This window comes from Chiloscyllium plagiosum, chromosome 6 (genome assembly GCF_004010195.1).
Source record: "Chiloscyllium plagiosum isolate BGI_BamShark_2017 chromosome 6, ASM401019v2, whole genome shotgun sequence".
Classification (NCBI taxonomy): Eukaryota; Metazoa; Chordata; class Chondrichthyes; order Orectolobiformes; family Hemiscylliidae; genus Chiloscyllium; species Chiloscyllium plagiosum.
This window is the reverse complement of record NC_057715.1, coordinates 83,753,863-83,767,497: the sequence shown is the minus strand read 5'-3', so window position 1 is coordinate 83,767,497 and position 13,635 is coordinate 83,753,863. Positions and strand designations below refer to the sequence as shown.

General features: G+C 38.9%; 1 protein-coding gene across 1 annotated transcript in view; it reads left to right on the top strand.

The window, feature by feature from the left end:
* Positions 1-13,635, top strand: part of flt1 (fms related receptor tyrosine kinase 1) — a 185,789-nt gene that overhangs the window by 54,178 nt on the left and 117,976 nt on the right. Inside the window, exons 9-10 of the mRNA XM_043692014.1 lie at positions 3,623-3,792; positions 7,907-8,063. Coding sequence (XP_043547949.1) covers positions 3,623-3,792; positions 7,907-8,063 — 327 coding nt within the window. The remainder of the gene's footprint in view (positions 1-3,622; positions 3,793-7,906; positions 8,064-13,635) is intronic.

The window sequence follows — 13,635 nt, the reverse complement described above, 5'->3', positions numbered from 1 at the left end:
TGTGTGCCCTGTTCTAGACCCCCTTAGAGCTTTAGAGTCATAGAGATGTACAGCATGGAAACAGACCCTTCGGTCCAACCCATCCATGCCGCCCAGATATCCCAACCCAATCTAGTCCCACCTGCAAGCACCCAGCCCAGATATCCCTCCAAACCCTTCCTATTCATTTACCCATCCAAATGCCTTTTAAATGTTGCAATTCTACCAGCCTCCACCACTTCCTCTGGCAGCTCATTCCATACATGTACCACCCTCTACGTGAAAAAGTTGCCCCGTAGGTCTCTTTTACATCTTTCCTCTCTTACCCTAAACCTATGCCCTCCAGTTCTGGACTCCCTGACCCCAGGGAAAAGACTTTGCCTATTTACCCTATCCATGCCCCTCATTATTTTGTAAATCTCTATTAGGTCACCCCTCAGCCTCTGATGCTCGAGGGAAAATAGCCACAGCCTGTTCAGCCTCTCCCTATAGCTCACATCATCCAAACCTGGCAACATCCTTGTAAATCTTTTCTGAACCCTTTCAAGTTTCACAACATCTTTCCAATAGGAAGGAGACCAGAATTGCACACAATATTCCAACAGTGGCCTAACCAATGTCCTGTACAGCAGCAACATGACCTCCCAACTCCTGTACTCAATCCTCTGACCAATAAAGGAAAGCATACCAAACGCCTTCTTCACTATCCTATCTCCCTGCGACTTCACTTTCAAGGAGCTATGAACTTGCACTCCAAGGTCCCTTGTCCAAGGGAAGCATGTATTCTGTCTGTCCTTTTTCGGAATTCTATTCATTTCCATCTGATCCCCATGCATTCTACTGAACTTCAGAAAACACAGGCCCAGTCTTCAACTCTCCTCATGAGACAGTTCTACCATTGCAGAAATCAGTTTGGTGATCCTCGTCTGCACACCTTCTGCGGCATGTACATCCTTCTTTAGGCAAGGAGTGAACAACTGCTAACAGTACTCTAGGTGCAGTCTAACAAAAGTTCCATGCTATTGAAGCAAGACCTCTTTGGTCCCGTACTCAAATTATGTTACAGTAATGGCTAACATACCATTTGTATTCTGAACTGGTCACTGTTTCTTTGTATGAGCTTCCAATGACTTTTGAACAAGGACACCTGGATATTAACACTTTTCAATCTCTCACCATTTAAGAAACACTCTACTGTTCTGTTGCCCCTGCCAAATTGGATAAAAATGGCACAGCAGGCTTGATTGACAGAATAAGCACTTCTGCTCCTATTTTCTATATTCCTCTGACCTCACACTTATCTTCAATTCATTCCATCTGCGCAGTCACTCAGTCTGTCTAGATTTTTTTGAAGCTTATTTTGCATTCTCCTCACAACTCAATTTCTCACCAAGGTTTGTATCACCTGTAAACTTGGAAAGATTACAACTGGCCTGCACATCTAAATTATTGATTGTGAACAGCAGGGAACCAAGCACACTAGTTTACTTGTACACATCTCACCTTAGCCAAAAATCAAAAGTCCTTCTGCTCCCATACTTTTCTCAGTTTTGTGGTCAGTTGCTCAATTTTTCACTTTCAATACGCACACGGTACGGGAGCAATCCTGAGATTACTGAGGTCTTGCCTTGCATCCAAAAGTCTATTTTCAAGATCACAACCTCTCTCTCTACACATCATCGGTGCCAATATGGACCATGGTTACTGGGGCTTTACTCTCTCCTAAAAGAATATTTTGCAGCCATTCTGTGAGATCCTTGACCCTGACATCAGAGAGAGGCAGCATGCCATTATGGAGGCATGACCACAAAAACTCCTGTCTGTTCCCGAAACTATCAAAACACCTACCACTTTTGCCCTTTCACTCTTCTTCTTTCCACCCACCCTAGCTCTACAATTGAGCCACTTGCAATGCCAGATGGTTTGCTGTCAATACATTGTTCTGAAGTACGACCACCCACACCAGTCTCCAAAATGGACGAGTAAGAGAGACTCTGGGAACTCTGCACTGTCTCTCTCTCTCTAGCCTGCCTAGTTGTCACCCACTCCTTCTTTCCCTGCAGGCTTTTAATCTGTGGTGTGATTGCTTTGTTAAATGTGACATCCATGTAGTTCTCAACTTTGAAGATGCAGCATTGTGATGCTCAAATTCTAAAACTTGAAGCTTATGCTTTTGCAGCTAGAAAACATCATCTAGGCCATAGAAAGCATCCACAGAATTAGCATTTCATGCTGCACAGCTGTCCTGCTATGCTTTAAACCTACTTTCAGACTATTTAATTTAAATTGGAGTTGAGAAAGCAGAAAGTGTAATTCCTCACCAACTGGCTTTAATGAATTGTCTGCCTTAAATTCTTTTTTTATTATTTGGTACTCCAGATGATAATAACTGCCTGACCTGGGGCCCTCATTTAAATCATGTGTTCATGCAAAGTGGTCAGCTGGATATACCATGAGAATACACATGGGGAATAAATTCCTAGATCATCTGGAGATTGCATGGTGTGGAGCCTTGCATGTGGCAAAGACACTGTAGGGCAAAGAAGCCTCTTTGTGTTCTGACACGCTGAACTAAATTCAATGTAGTTGTCAAGGAAGTGTGGCAGCTGCATCCAGTTAATTAGAGATGAACAGCATCAGTTTCCTGGCAACAACCAACTCCCCCAGCCTGGCCTGCCCTGATTAAGTGGAGGACAGGGGGGCAAGGAGAGGCTGATCCAGGATTCCTGATTACCAGTTCCTGAATATTAATTAGGTTACTTAACTAACTAATTGATGCCCATTGCCTGTGAACACGCTGTAAATCTGTGGTAACTCAATAATTAAATAGGAGGAGAACAATTTTGTCATAGCATTGGAATGCCACCCTGGGGAGGGTGTTCTAGAATGGGAGGAACTGTTCAAATTGGTGGAAGAGTCCGAAAACAGCAGGCATTGATTTCAGGTTAGCGGCAAAAGATCCAATAGCAATAAGAGGACACTTTTTCTTTGTGTAATGAGTGGTTAGGATAAGATGATATTTTCTGAGAATGTGGTGGAAACAAATTCTATCTTTGCTTTCAAAGAGGATTTTGATAATTATCTGAACAGAAGAAAAAAATTGTAGGGCTATTGAGAAAAGTTGGTAGATTGGGAATGGCTTAGTGGCTCTTTCAGGAAACCAGCATAAACATGGTGGAGAAAATGGCTTCCTTCTGTGTAGTCACCATAATCTCTTAGCATTTCAGCATTATCTTAGCATTTCCTTAATTCCATCTTTTATCCTTTAGTGCGATGTGAGCATCACGAACACAGCCTGTATTTTTGTTCAACGCTGATTGCCTTGAAATGGTGGTGAACCCAATCTTTATTTTGCTGTCTGTAAAATGATATTATTGTGTGAAGAAAAGTCTGTGATTCTGTGCTTCCTGATTTACATTGATGACATCACTGTTGGTAGACATCTGGAACTTTGACTTGGCAGCAGATTTAAATTCACATCAGTAAAGGGAGTCCATGCCACAGCCATTGCTAGATCTTTTCAGATCTTCCTTTGAGATCATTGGAAAGTGTAGTTGCTTTACCACTGACCATACAATCCAAGCTTACATAGTTGTCTCAATGCTACTTAGTGTAATGTAATGAAATCTCTTTCTGTCAACAGGTTAAAGAATGGGCAACCTATTGCTGAAAGATCTACTCGCTATAAGATCACTGGCTATGTACTGACTATAAGAGACATTTCAGAAGAGGATACTGGGAGTTATAGTATTATACTAGAGCTCAAACAGTGGAACCTTTACAAGAATATCACATTCTCTCTTAATGTAAATGGTAAGTAAATGAAGACTATAAATTTCTGTATTCTCATTCTGATCAAAGAGCTCCAGAATCCACCTCAGTAAAAATTCTACACTTTTGGATCACATTGGTTTCAGAAATGCAAGAAGTTAAAGCATCAATTTAAACAAGACAATCGAACGTGTGTTGTATTGATTTGGCTTCACAGCAACTCAAAATATCTGCAGCTGTTGCAAAATTGTTTAATGTCAAAATTTATACAGTCACCTGTACCTGTATATTAATTGAAAAGATCGGGCCATTATTTCCTTTGGGTCAATTGAAAATTCACTGGCAGTACTGGAGGCTGGTACATTGTATCATTATACCTTATATAGAGCTGTCAATTGTTGTGTTTTGCTCCCTTTCACATTTAAGACCCTAGAACTAGATACTTGCTGCCCTTTCAGTAGATGGTGTCACTAATGTAAAAGCATAATACCAATAAAGAAATTGATACAAATATTCTGCATTCACAGGCTAACTTAGAGGTGAGAAGGAATGCCTTCTTGCAAAAGAGTCTGTTCAATTCTCCATCTAAAGATTGATATTGACATAAAATATATGGACTCTTTATGAAAGCAGCCATTTTCCTGATCCAATATTCCTCCAATTATTGTGGTTAAAGAATCTAATTTGCCCGCATGCAAGAGATCACCATTAATTTTATAGGAAAGAGTATTTCCAACAATCCAAACTCTTAGATTGGGTTCTGTCAAAGCCAACATTGGATGGAACACATAAAAACACTAAGCATTATAAATTCACAAGGAAAGTAAATGATGAGGTTAGTCTGATGGATGATCTGTACATGCAAGGAGGCTTGAGGTGAAATTTCACTGTTTTTGCCAAGTGAAAGTTTTGCAGGTGAATATAAACACTGCATTGCAGAAAAACTTTTTAGTCACCTCAATAATTATGAAATTATTGGAAATAGTTAGTTAAATTAACCCAGGTATCGCTTGGCCTTTGTGAAGTTGGTGGTTAGCTGCCACTGGGAGCGTGAACCTCTGGTGCCAGGCTAGGACTGCAGACTTTGAACATCTCCAGGCCCAGAAGTAGGGATATTCCTTTTAGTTTAAGCTAGGCAAGCTCAGGGACAGTGCAAAGGATTTCAAGGTTGGAATTGGATTGTGCAGAAGTCCTGCCTTTAGAGCACCAGTACTGAGTCCAAAATACGTGTCCAAACCAAGCTATTGAGAAAAGTTTATGCAAGTCATTTCAGTCTTCCTCATATGGAGTACTGGTCGGCTTTTGCTAGTTGTATATTTAGAACTATCGTATTAACTAGTGCTGAAACGGGTAGAGATGTTGAGGTTCAGTACTCAAGTACAATAGCTACTGAACTCTAGATATACACACACAATCTTTTGTGCTAGATGCGAGTACCAACTTCCAGATTATGTCTATCCAAGTGTCAATGCTAGATGAAGGGCATTTTCTTTTGGAAAAGCCCATATAGGGAACAAGCAATGTGCCAGCCACCTTAACGATCAATTTGCCCAATACTAGGCTAATCACCATCTGGTCAATTAGAGCAATTTTGCAAATTGCTTTGGAATTGATAATTTGATGGAGTCCATTTCCTGGGTCCTTCTTAAGTAGGCATTCACTTTTTTATAAGTCTGATTCCATGGTACCATGACTCCTTGAATATCGCACCAAAATGTGACCATTGGAATCTTTATTTAATTCATACTCTCTCATTTACTAGAGAGGGAATTTAAATTGTGTGGTGATGCTCCAGTTATTTCACTGTTAATTAGTAATGATGTGAATTATATTTATTTCATTATAGTTTAGTATAATAAATTTTGTAAGCATCTATTTCTGGCAATAATTCTCAATTAATGAGACAAAGGAGAAATAGGTGTGCTGACTCTCACTCTTTGTAGAGCTCCTGAATTTCCAGTGAATAAGTCTAATCACTGGAAATTTTGGGATCTTCTGAATTGGGGCATGATTCTCCAGTCTACACTTGCATTGGATGTGATTCTGAGTGTGGAATGGAATTTCACAACACCCGTCATATCATAAATAAACAGCAAGTACACAGGGGGTTTTGGAAAAAGGAAGTTAAATTTAAGAATGGTATTTTGTAAAAATTGGCAGAACATGTGGTTAGTTGCTTTAGATGACATACAGGATATTGAAATTTTTAAAAGAAACTTAGTTTTAGCATGTTGATACTAGCACATTTGAAACTTACTGCATGTAAAAGTGTAGACTAGCTGATAGCATTTCTTCATACAGTGAAATCAGCATTAGCAACCATCTTTGAGTAACAACTGCTTGTCAATAAAATGATTACAAAACTTTGGGAACAGTAAAATGCCCATTTACTAACATTGTTGAAAAATGTCTTTGTAGTGATGGCATGAGATGTAATTGTCGCCATGTATTTGGAGTTTTATCACTGGATTTTAAACCAGTGAACACCATGGAATCTAACTTGGCAGATAGTACTGACTGTACATCCTTTCAAAAAATGTGCACTCAAATTCCTGATGGCACAAGAAGTCTCTTGACGTTGAATGATATAATAAAAGTAACTGAACCACATGGAAAAAGAAGGAACAGAGAAGAAGTATGAACCTTCCTGTCATAATACCTGTTTATTGATAAAGGGCCAGGTAATGGTGGAGTATATTGTGCCAGACGAGCAGTTTCTTAACTGTATAAGAAGACAAGCTTTGAACATAGAGTTGTTTAGGGAAGCATGGATGGTTGCTGTTGACAGATTTCACTGTATAAGGTTAATGATACAGTCAGGCAAATATAGCAACAGAAACACAAATAAGCAGAATTCTTAGAGATCAGGATCACAAGTTCTTAAATCTTTTCAGATATTAGCAAAGTTCTTGGTAAATATCAGTTTACCATAGTTGTGTATTAAAAGCAATATTTTGAATTTAAATATAAGTATAATATAAGTATAATATTGCATGTTTAATTGTAATGTTATATACTGCCCTACAAAATGTATTTGGACAATCCCTTTATAGTTAGCCAGTGACATAATACCATGTTAGGGAATGTTCTAGAGCAACTGTGGACGCTAAAAAAAAACGCATTCTTGCATCCTAGGTGCCTCAGCTTTACCCAGAATGGAAAAACTGAAGCAACTCTCAGAGTTTCAAAAAGCTATCATTATTGACTATCACTTGTGTAAAAAGTCTGCCCACGAAATATCCAGAAGGACTGGGATACCAAAGTCGTCTGTGAACTTCATTATCAACAAGTACAGGAAGAGAAGCAATGTAGACAATAAATCCTGCCCAGAGAAAGCAAAGAAGATCCATGGCAAAGCCCATCATTCCTTGAGGAAAAAGGTCAAACAAAACAGAAAAATCAACCGTAAAAGTTTATTAAGGTTCAGCAGGGACATGTGAGTGCAGTTTACTGTACAGACACCTGCAACGTAGCAGCAGGACCTTGCTAATTGTAACTTTGCTAAAACTGTGAGATTCTGCTTTGAAACAGAAAAAAATGTTCAGCTGCTCAAGTGGGTACCACAGAAATGCAGAACTGAATCCAAGGACCACTGTGGCCAGAGACTGAACACAGTCTAAAAGTATGAATCCCATACTTTTGCTTTCCTATCCAGCAATTTAACAATCTTGACAAACTTGTGACAATGCTAAAATCGGAAGATGAACATTTTTAATACGTATGGAGAACCTTCAAAATCGTTAATAGAAGAGATCCAATCTTCACCAAGAGTGGACATTTGACAGCAAAAAGCTGAACTAATTGGGACATAGATCACGTATTTGTTATTCATTCAACCATTCATTTGTTTTAATGCTGTAATATCTCTTCTGAGGATTGTTCAAACACTTTTTGTAGGGCAGCATTTTTTTTCTTGAGATTGCATCTTCACAGATAACTGTGAAGAATTTGATTTTACTCTCATACATAAAAATGAATTGTGATGAGACAAACAGGAGAAGCATGAATATATCACACTGCAAGGATGGTACTGTCTTCACTTAGCTTTTGAATATGTGAATAAGGCCTTAGTATGTAATGAGATGAATTGTGTCTTTTTTTTAAATTCCTTTTTTTTTATTTGGCTTTTGGTTTTCTCATTAATTTGTTTTTGCAGTAAAACCACATATATGTGAAAAGGCAGTGTCCAATCAGAACTTTGATCTCTTCCAATTGGGCAGCAAACAGACTCTATCATGCACTGCCTATGGCATCCCTATTCCTAGATTTCTATGGGGATGGCAACCTTGTGCCCAAAGTAGTTCAAAAGCACAGTAAGTAGATTTGTTTGTTTGACCTTTCACTTATTTACATTGTTAAATACTATTAACAATATGGGTTAAGTGCAGGCTTTGGGTTTACTTACATTTATTTAATAAAAATGTCAACATGTTTAATATATATTTCATTATAGTAATTTCTCATGCCTTATAATTGTGGCTAGCTACAAATTGAAATGAATATTTTTATAAATGCATATATACCAAACACAAAATAAAAAGAAATAGAACAGTGTTAACTATAAATAAAATCCTCAGGGCAGTCAGCATTTTAAAAACTTAGATGTTTTGTTTACCTAAATAGGCTTTTTCATTGCAGTAAATTATCAGAAATGGAATGACATCGAGTATCATTTTATTCAGACACCTCCATTAAGCATTCTTTTAAAGATTCTATAGTACAAAGTGTATTTAAATCTGTTTAGAGGCTGGTTCTTCTTTTCTCAAAGCTGCTCCCCACCTTTGACTTTTGAATTCATTTTTGCCCACTAGTTGGAAAAGTCTATACAGCCGATTAATGGTAAGAATTGCACACAATAGTGTTTGACTGGGATTTTTAAATAGACAATGTTTCACATTTAGAAGCTGTTGGCAAACTGCCTATGATAAGCACTTTCTGTTTGCACTTACGGTATTTTCAGGAGGCATGTATTTAAATAGTCAAAGATTAATGTGAATCTCTTTATGTAGAATTAATCATGGTTAAACATTTATGAAGGTTTGTTTTTTGTGTATCTTATCATTTTCTATGACAGTGTTTTATTGTTGATGCAAGAAATATATAGTGCCTTGTTTAGAAATTTGTTAGTGTGGCCCAGACTAATGCGGAGATGGAAGAACTCCGAAGCGTTTTAAAAAGATGACTGGAACCCGATTCTAGGATTCCTGCCCCTCATTCTCATGAAGCCCCACACTGTAATCCTGACCTGGCTGACTCTTTGTAAGGGTTGATATTGCCTAGTCCTCTGCAAATTTTAATGGAATTTGTGCAGTTTACTTCTGCCTTGTGGTTCATGGTCCCTCAGAAGAGCCAGGAGCCGTAGTCTGGAAGGTAAATTCAAAAGGTCTTACTCATGCCCTTCAATGCCATTTCCATTTCAATTTAGTGCCCACACTTGCCCTCCAGACAATAGCATGGCTCCCAATAGCATCCTTTCTGGCTCAAAATAAACTTGTACCCCTTCCATGCTTATTTGAACGGTATCTGCAATATTTACGTAATCATGGAGTCATACAAGTGTGGAACTGCTAAGACAAAAAAAAATCTGTTTGCAAATCTCATAACTTTAAAAACAACCCTGTACACGTGACAATCAGACAGATCATTAAAGTGCCAATACTAGAGGCTTGAAGACATGTATTGGCATTGAGTTGGCATGGAGAGCGTAAGAGCTGAAGGTTGGGCAGAAGTTGGAATGGAAATAGAAGGGGTCATGGGGAGTGGATAGGATCATGAGGGATCGACAGCCTAAAATTTTGTAGTACAACTGGGAGTGCTCCCAGAGACCAAGGTGAACGTTCAAACCAGGCCAGCTCAGCACTCACCTACCACCTTGGCCGTCGATGCTCTGCAGTCGGCAGGCCCGACTCCACACCATGCCTGGCCCCACTGGGGCAAAATTTGTGTGTATCAGGGCCTGGCAGGTCTGGTGAGCCAGGAAATGTCCTGACTTCAACTACCCACCCTGGTAGTAAAAACCCTGCCCTATATACTTAACAGTTTAAGTGTGGACATATGCTTATCTATAAACGCTGAAAATTTAATCTACATTATTTCTGCTAATTCTCTGGGTTTTTTTATGCGCTTCATCTCCCCATTGTGTTTGTATAAAGATTTGGCAGAATTATTGTTCAATGATAAAGAGAGCTTTGATGTATATCTGCTGTTTTTTGCCACTTTATTAAGCTGTTTATTACTTAACTTAAATAAAGTCTTGTAATCCATTTGAATTCAATGTGTTATGCTAATTTCAGCGTTGGTGCTCCTGACAAATTGGAACATCTCCCAATGTGCACCTGACACTGAACAGTGCAGCTTTCGGTCGCTTTTGTGTTGAACAAGGCTTTGTGCTACATCTGACTTTGCATAAACTGAGGTTTACTAGTTCATGTGGTGTAAGGAGGCATGGCAACATTAATTATACTTTCATCTGTATGATTTGGAGTTGAATCACAGTGAAAGTGATCTCACAGCAATCGATGGCTCAGAGATCATCAGTATTTGGGGCCTCATGTAGGGAAGGAATAAGTTAATTTTTTTTCAAGAGCTGGGATCAAGGGCAGGGCCTTGCATGGGCACAGATCACTTCCCAGAAGATCATGCATGACACAAAGATCTTTCCAGATATTCACGCACTGCATGTGAGGGCTGACTGGTGGTGTGGTTTCTCAGAAAACTTCTGCCTGTTCCTCATACCAGGAAGACACAGCAGTCACTTTCAAGAGAAAATTGATCATTGTTTGGCATTGAGGTCCAGTTTAAGACACATTGAGCAGCGGGGGGCGAAGCACACTGAGGCTGACTTTGGGTATTTTCTTCACTTGCACATTGCTAAGTACAAACTCCACTCATACAGGTATTTAAAATCTTCTGCTAAATTAATTTCAATTAAAAGTTGAGGCAGTGATTTTTGTTTTTAGATTTTCAGTCAGATCTTCAGCATGAGTGCTGGCTTTGAGAGATTTTTCTGGCTGTTCTATTTTTTTACCCCATCCAAAACAGAAGTGAATGTCTCCAGCTTTCTTTGTTTGGGCCCGTCCATATTTAATTCTGATATGATTTCATGTATTTTTATTGCTACTGGAACAAGACAGAGTTTTTACTATCTCAGTTACAAATTTTTAAAGTTACTCTATGGAAAATAAATATGTGTGCAAATATATTTGCTGTTAGGTTAAAATACAGAAAAAAATAATTATTCAACAATTGGTTGCATGCATTTTTAGGAATAATCATTGCCTGGCCGCAATATATAGATTTTACCTTGTAATAATCACTCTTGAACTCTTTTGGTATAGAACAATATAAGTCCTACACATAAAACACATACAAGACTTTGCTCTTAAGGGCAAAATGGAGTTCCAAATCTTCTGAACAGAAATTGAACATGAAGGCATTTACTTCATATTTCCAACCAACTCAAAAAGTTGTTAGAGTTGCAATTACAGAGCTTCTTTCTTTCACATGATGCCAGCATTACTGCCTATTGGTAATTACTGTTAAGGCATCATTGAACTGCAGCCAGATGTGGGGTGGAGAGGATGGAAGGTGAACAGGCAGAGGCCATAGTCCACATGGGCAACAATGACATAGATAGAAAGGGGGATGAGATCCCTGGAAGCATGTTTTGGGGCATTAGGAAAAAAATTAAAATGCAGGACCTTTTTAGGGTAGTAATTTAGCATAGGAATAGGAGGATTGAGTGACTAAACATTAGGGTTGCTTGTGGCTCAGTGGTTAGCGCTACTGCCTCACAGTGCCAGGAACCTGAGTTTTCCACCAGGTTCTCTGGCTTCCTCCCACAATCCAAAGATGTGCAGGTTAGATGGATTGGTCATGCTCAAATGCCCCATAGTGTTTGAGTCTAGGTGGGATGCTTTTCTAGGTTGGTTGAGACTCGATAGGCCTCTTTCCACACTGTAGGGATGCTATGTGGCTGGACAATTAATCCAAGAGAAATGGTATCAGATTTCTGAGGCTTTCAGGCCAGTTCTGAGGCATTCTAATCCGGGGTCTCATACAAGCCAAATGAGATGGATCTTAACAGGACCAGGACTAACGCCCTCACAGCAAGATGTGCTATTGCTGTTCAGGAGGATTTAAACTAGGCTAGAGTTGGTAACCTGAGAGAGAGCTCAGTTAGGAAGAAAGCAAAAATAGTTGTACAAAAGTAGAAGTGAAATAGGAAGACATAAAATGAAGTTCATCATCAAATATGTGTACAATGTGGAATAAAGTTTAAACAGTCAAAGTTAAGAACACTTTATCAGAATACACACCAACATTCACAATGATATAAATGTTTTGAAAGTCCAAGTAGAAGTAAATGGGTATGATTAATTGCCATTTTGGATTATAATGTGACTACAAATGGGAATTGAATATTCGAGATGTTTATCATTTCGGAAGGATAGGCTGAAGGAATAAGTGGTAGGCTAAATAAAGAAAAAGATTGGTAAGTTAGTAGGAGAATTTTAGATTGGACATCTTGATCCATCAATCAGTTTCAGTGGTGTTAACAAACAGCAAGGAATAATAAAAATTTACATGAGTTATTTATAGGCCATGAACTTGTAATGGTAATCTTGAGTATACAAAAGTAAGGAATTAAAGCTGCATGCAACATAGGGAATACAGTAATAAGGAGCAACATCAATGTACAGTCAGTTCTACTATAACACAGTAGTTACATTCTTGTGCAATCCCGTGTGTTAAGAAAATTGTATAGTCGCAGCACCATTTAAACCAATGGGGCAAGAATCGCTTTATAATCAATACACGCATTAAAATTTTGCAGTGTACAAACATTGTTCCCAATTTAGCAATCACATTACAGCAAATTTATAACAAATAAGAAATTGGCAGAGAAATGAAACAATTTCTTTGTATCTATCATCACAGAATAGGCATAGAAACCACCCCCCATCAAAGATCTTATGAAATGAAGAGCTAAAATAAATCAGTATTAATAAAGCGGTAGAACTCAAAAATAATTGGATAGAAAGTTGATAATTCCCCTGGACCAGATGAATCACATAATACCATAAGATATAGGAGTAGAAATAGGCCATTCAGCCCATCAAGTCTGCTTTGCCATTCAATTAGGTCATGGCTGATCTGATAATCCTCAACTCCACTTTCCTGCCTTTTTCCCTATCATTCTCAATTCACCTTGCTGATTACAAATGTATCTATGTCAGCCTTGAATATACTGAATAACCCAACCTCTACAGCCCTGTGTGGTAAGGAATTTCACAAATTCACAACCCTCTAAGAGAAAACTTTCCGCTGCGTCTCAAAGTAAAATGTATAGCCCCTTTTTCTGAGATTACGCCCTCTGGTCCTATACACACTCACAAACAACCTTTCCACATCTAACCTGTCCAGTTCCCTCAGAATCTTGTAAGTTTTAATACGATCACCTCTCAGTCTTCTATTTTCTAAATTATACAGGCCCAATCTACTCAGTCTATCCTCATAAGACAGTCCCTCCATACCTGGTATCAGCCTCGTGAACCTTCTCTGAACTTCTCCATTGCCAGTATGCTTTCCCTGAAATAAAGGCACAAAACTGTTCGCAGTATTCTAGCTGTAGTCTGACTAGTGCCTTACAGTTTTTACAAAACCTCTCTATACTCCACTCCTTGCTGTGGTTCTGTTCGCCGAACTAGAAGTTTTTGTTGCAAACGTTTCGTCCCCTGTCTAGGTGACATCCTCAGTGCTTGGGAGCCTCTTGTGAAGCGCTTCTGTGGTGTTTCCTCCGGCATTTATAGTGGCCTGTCCTTGCCGCTTCCGGTTGTCAGTTTCAGCTGTCCGCTGTAGTGGCCGGTATATTGGGTCCAGGTC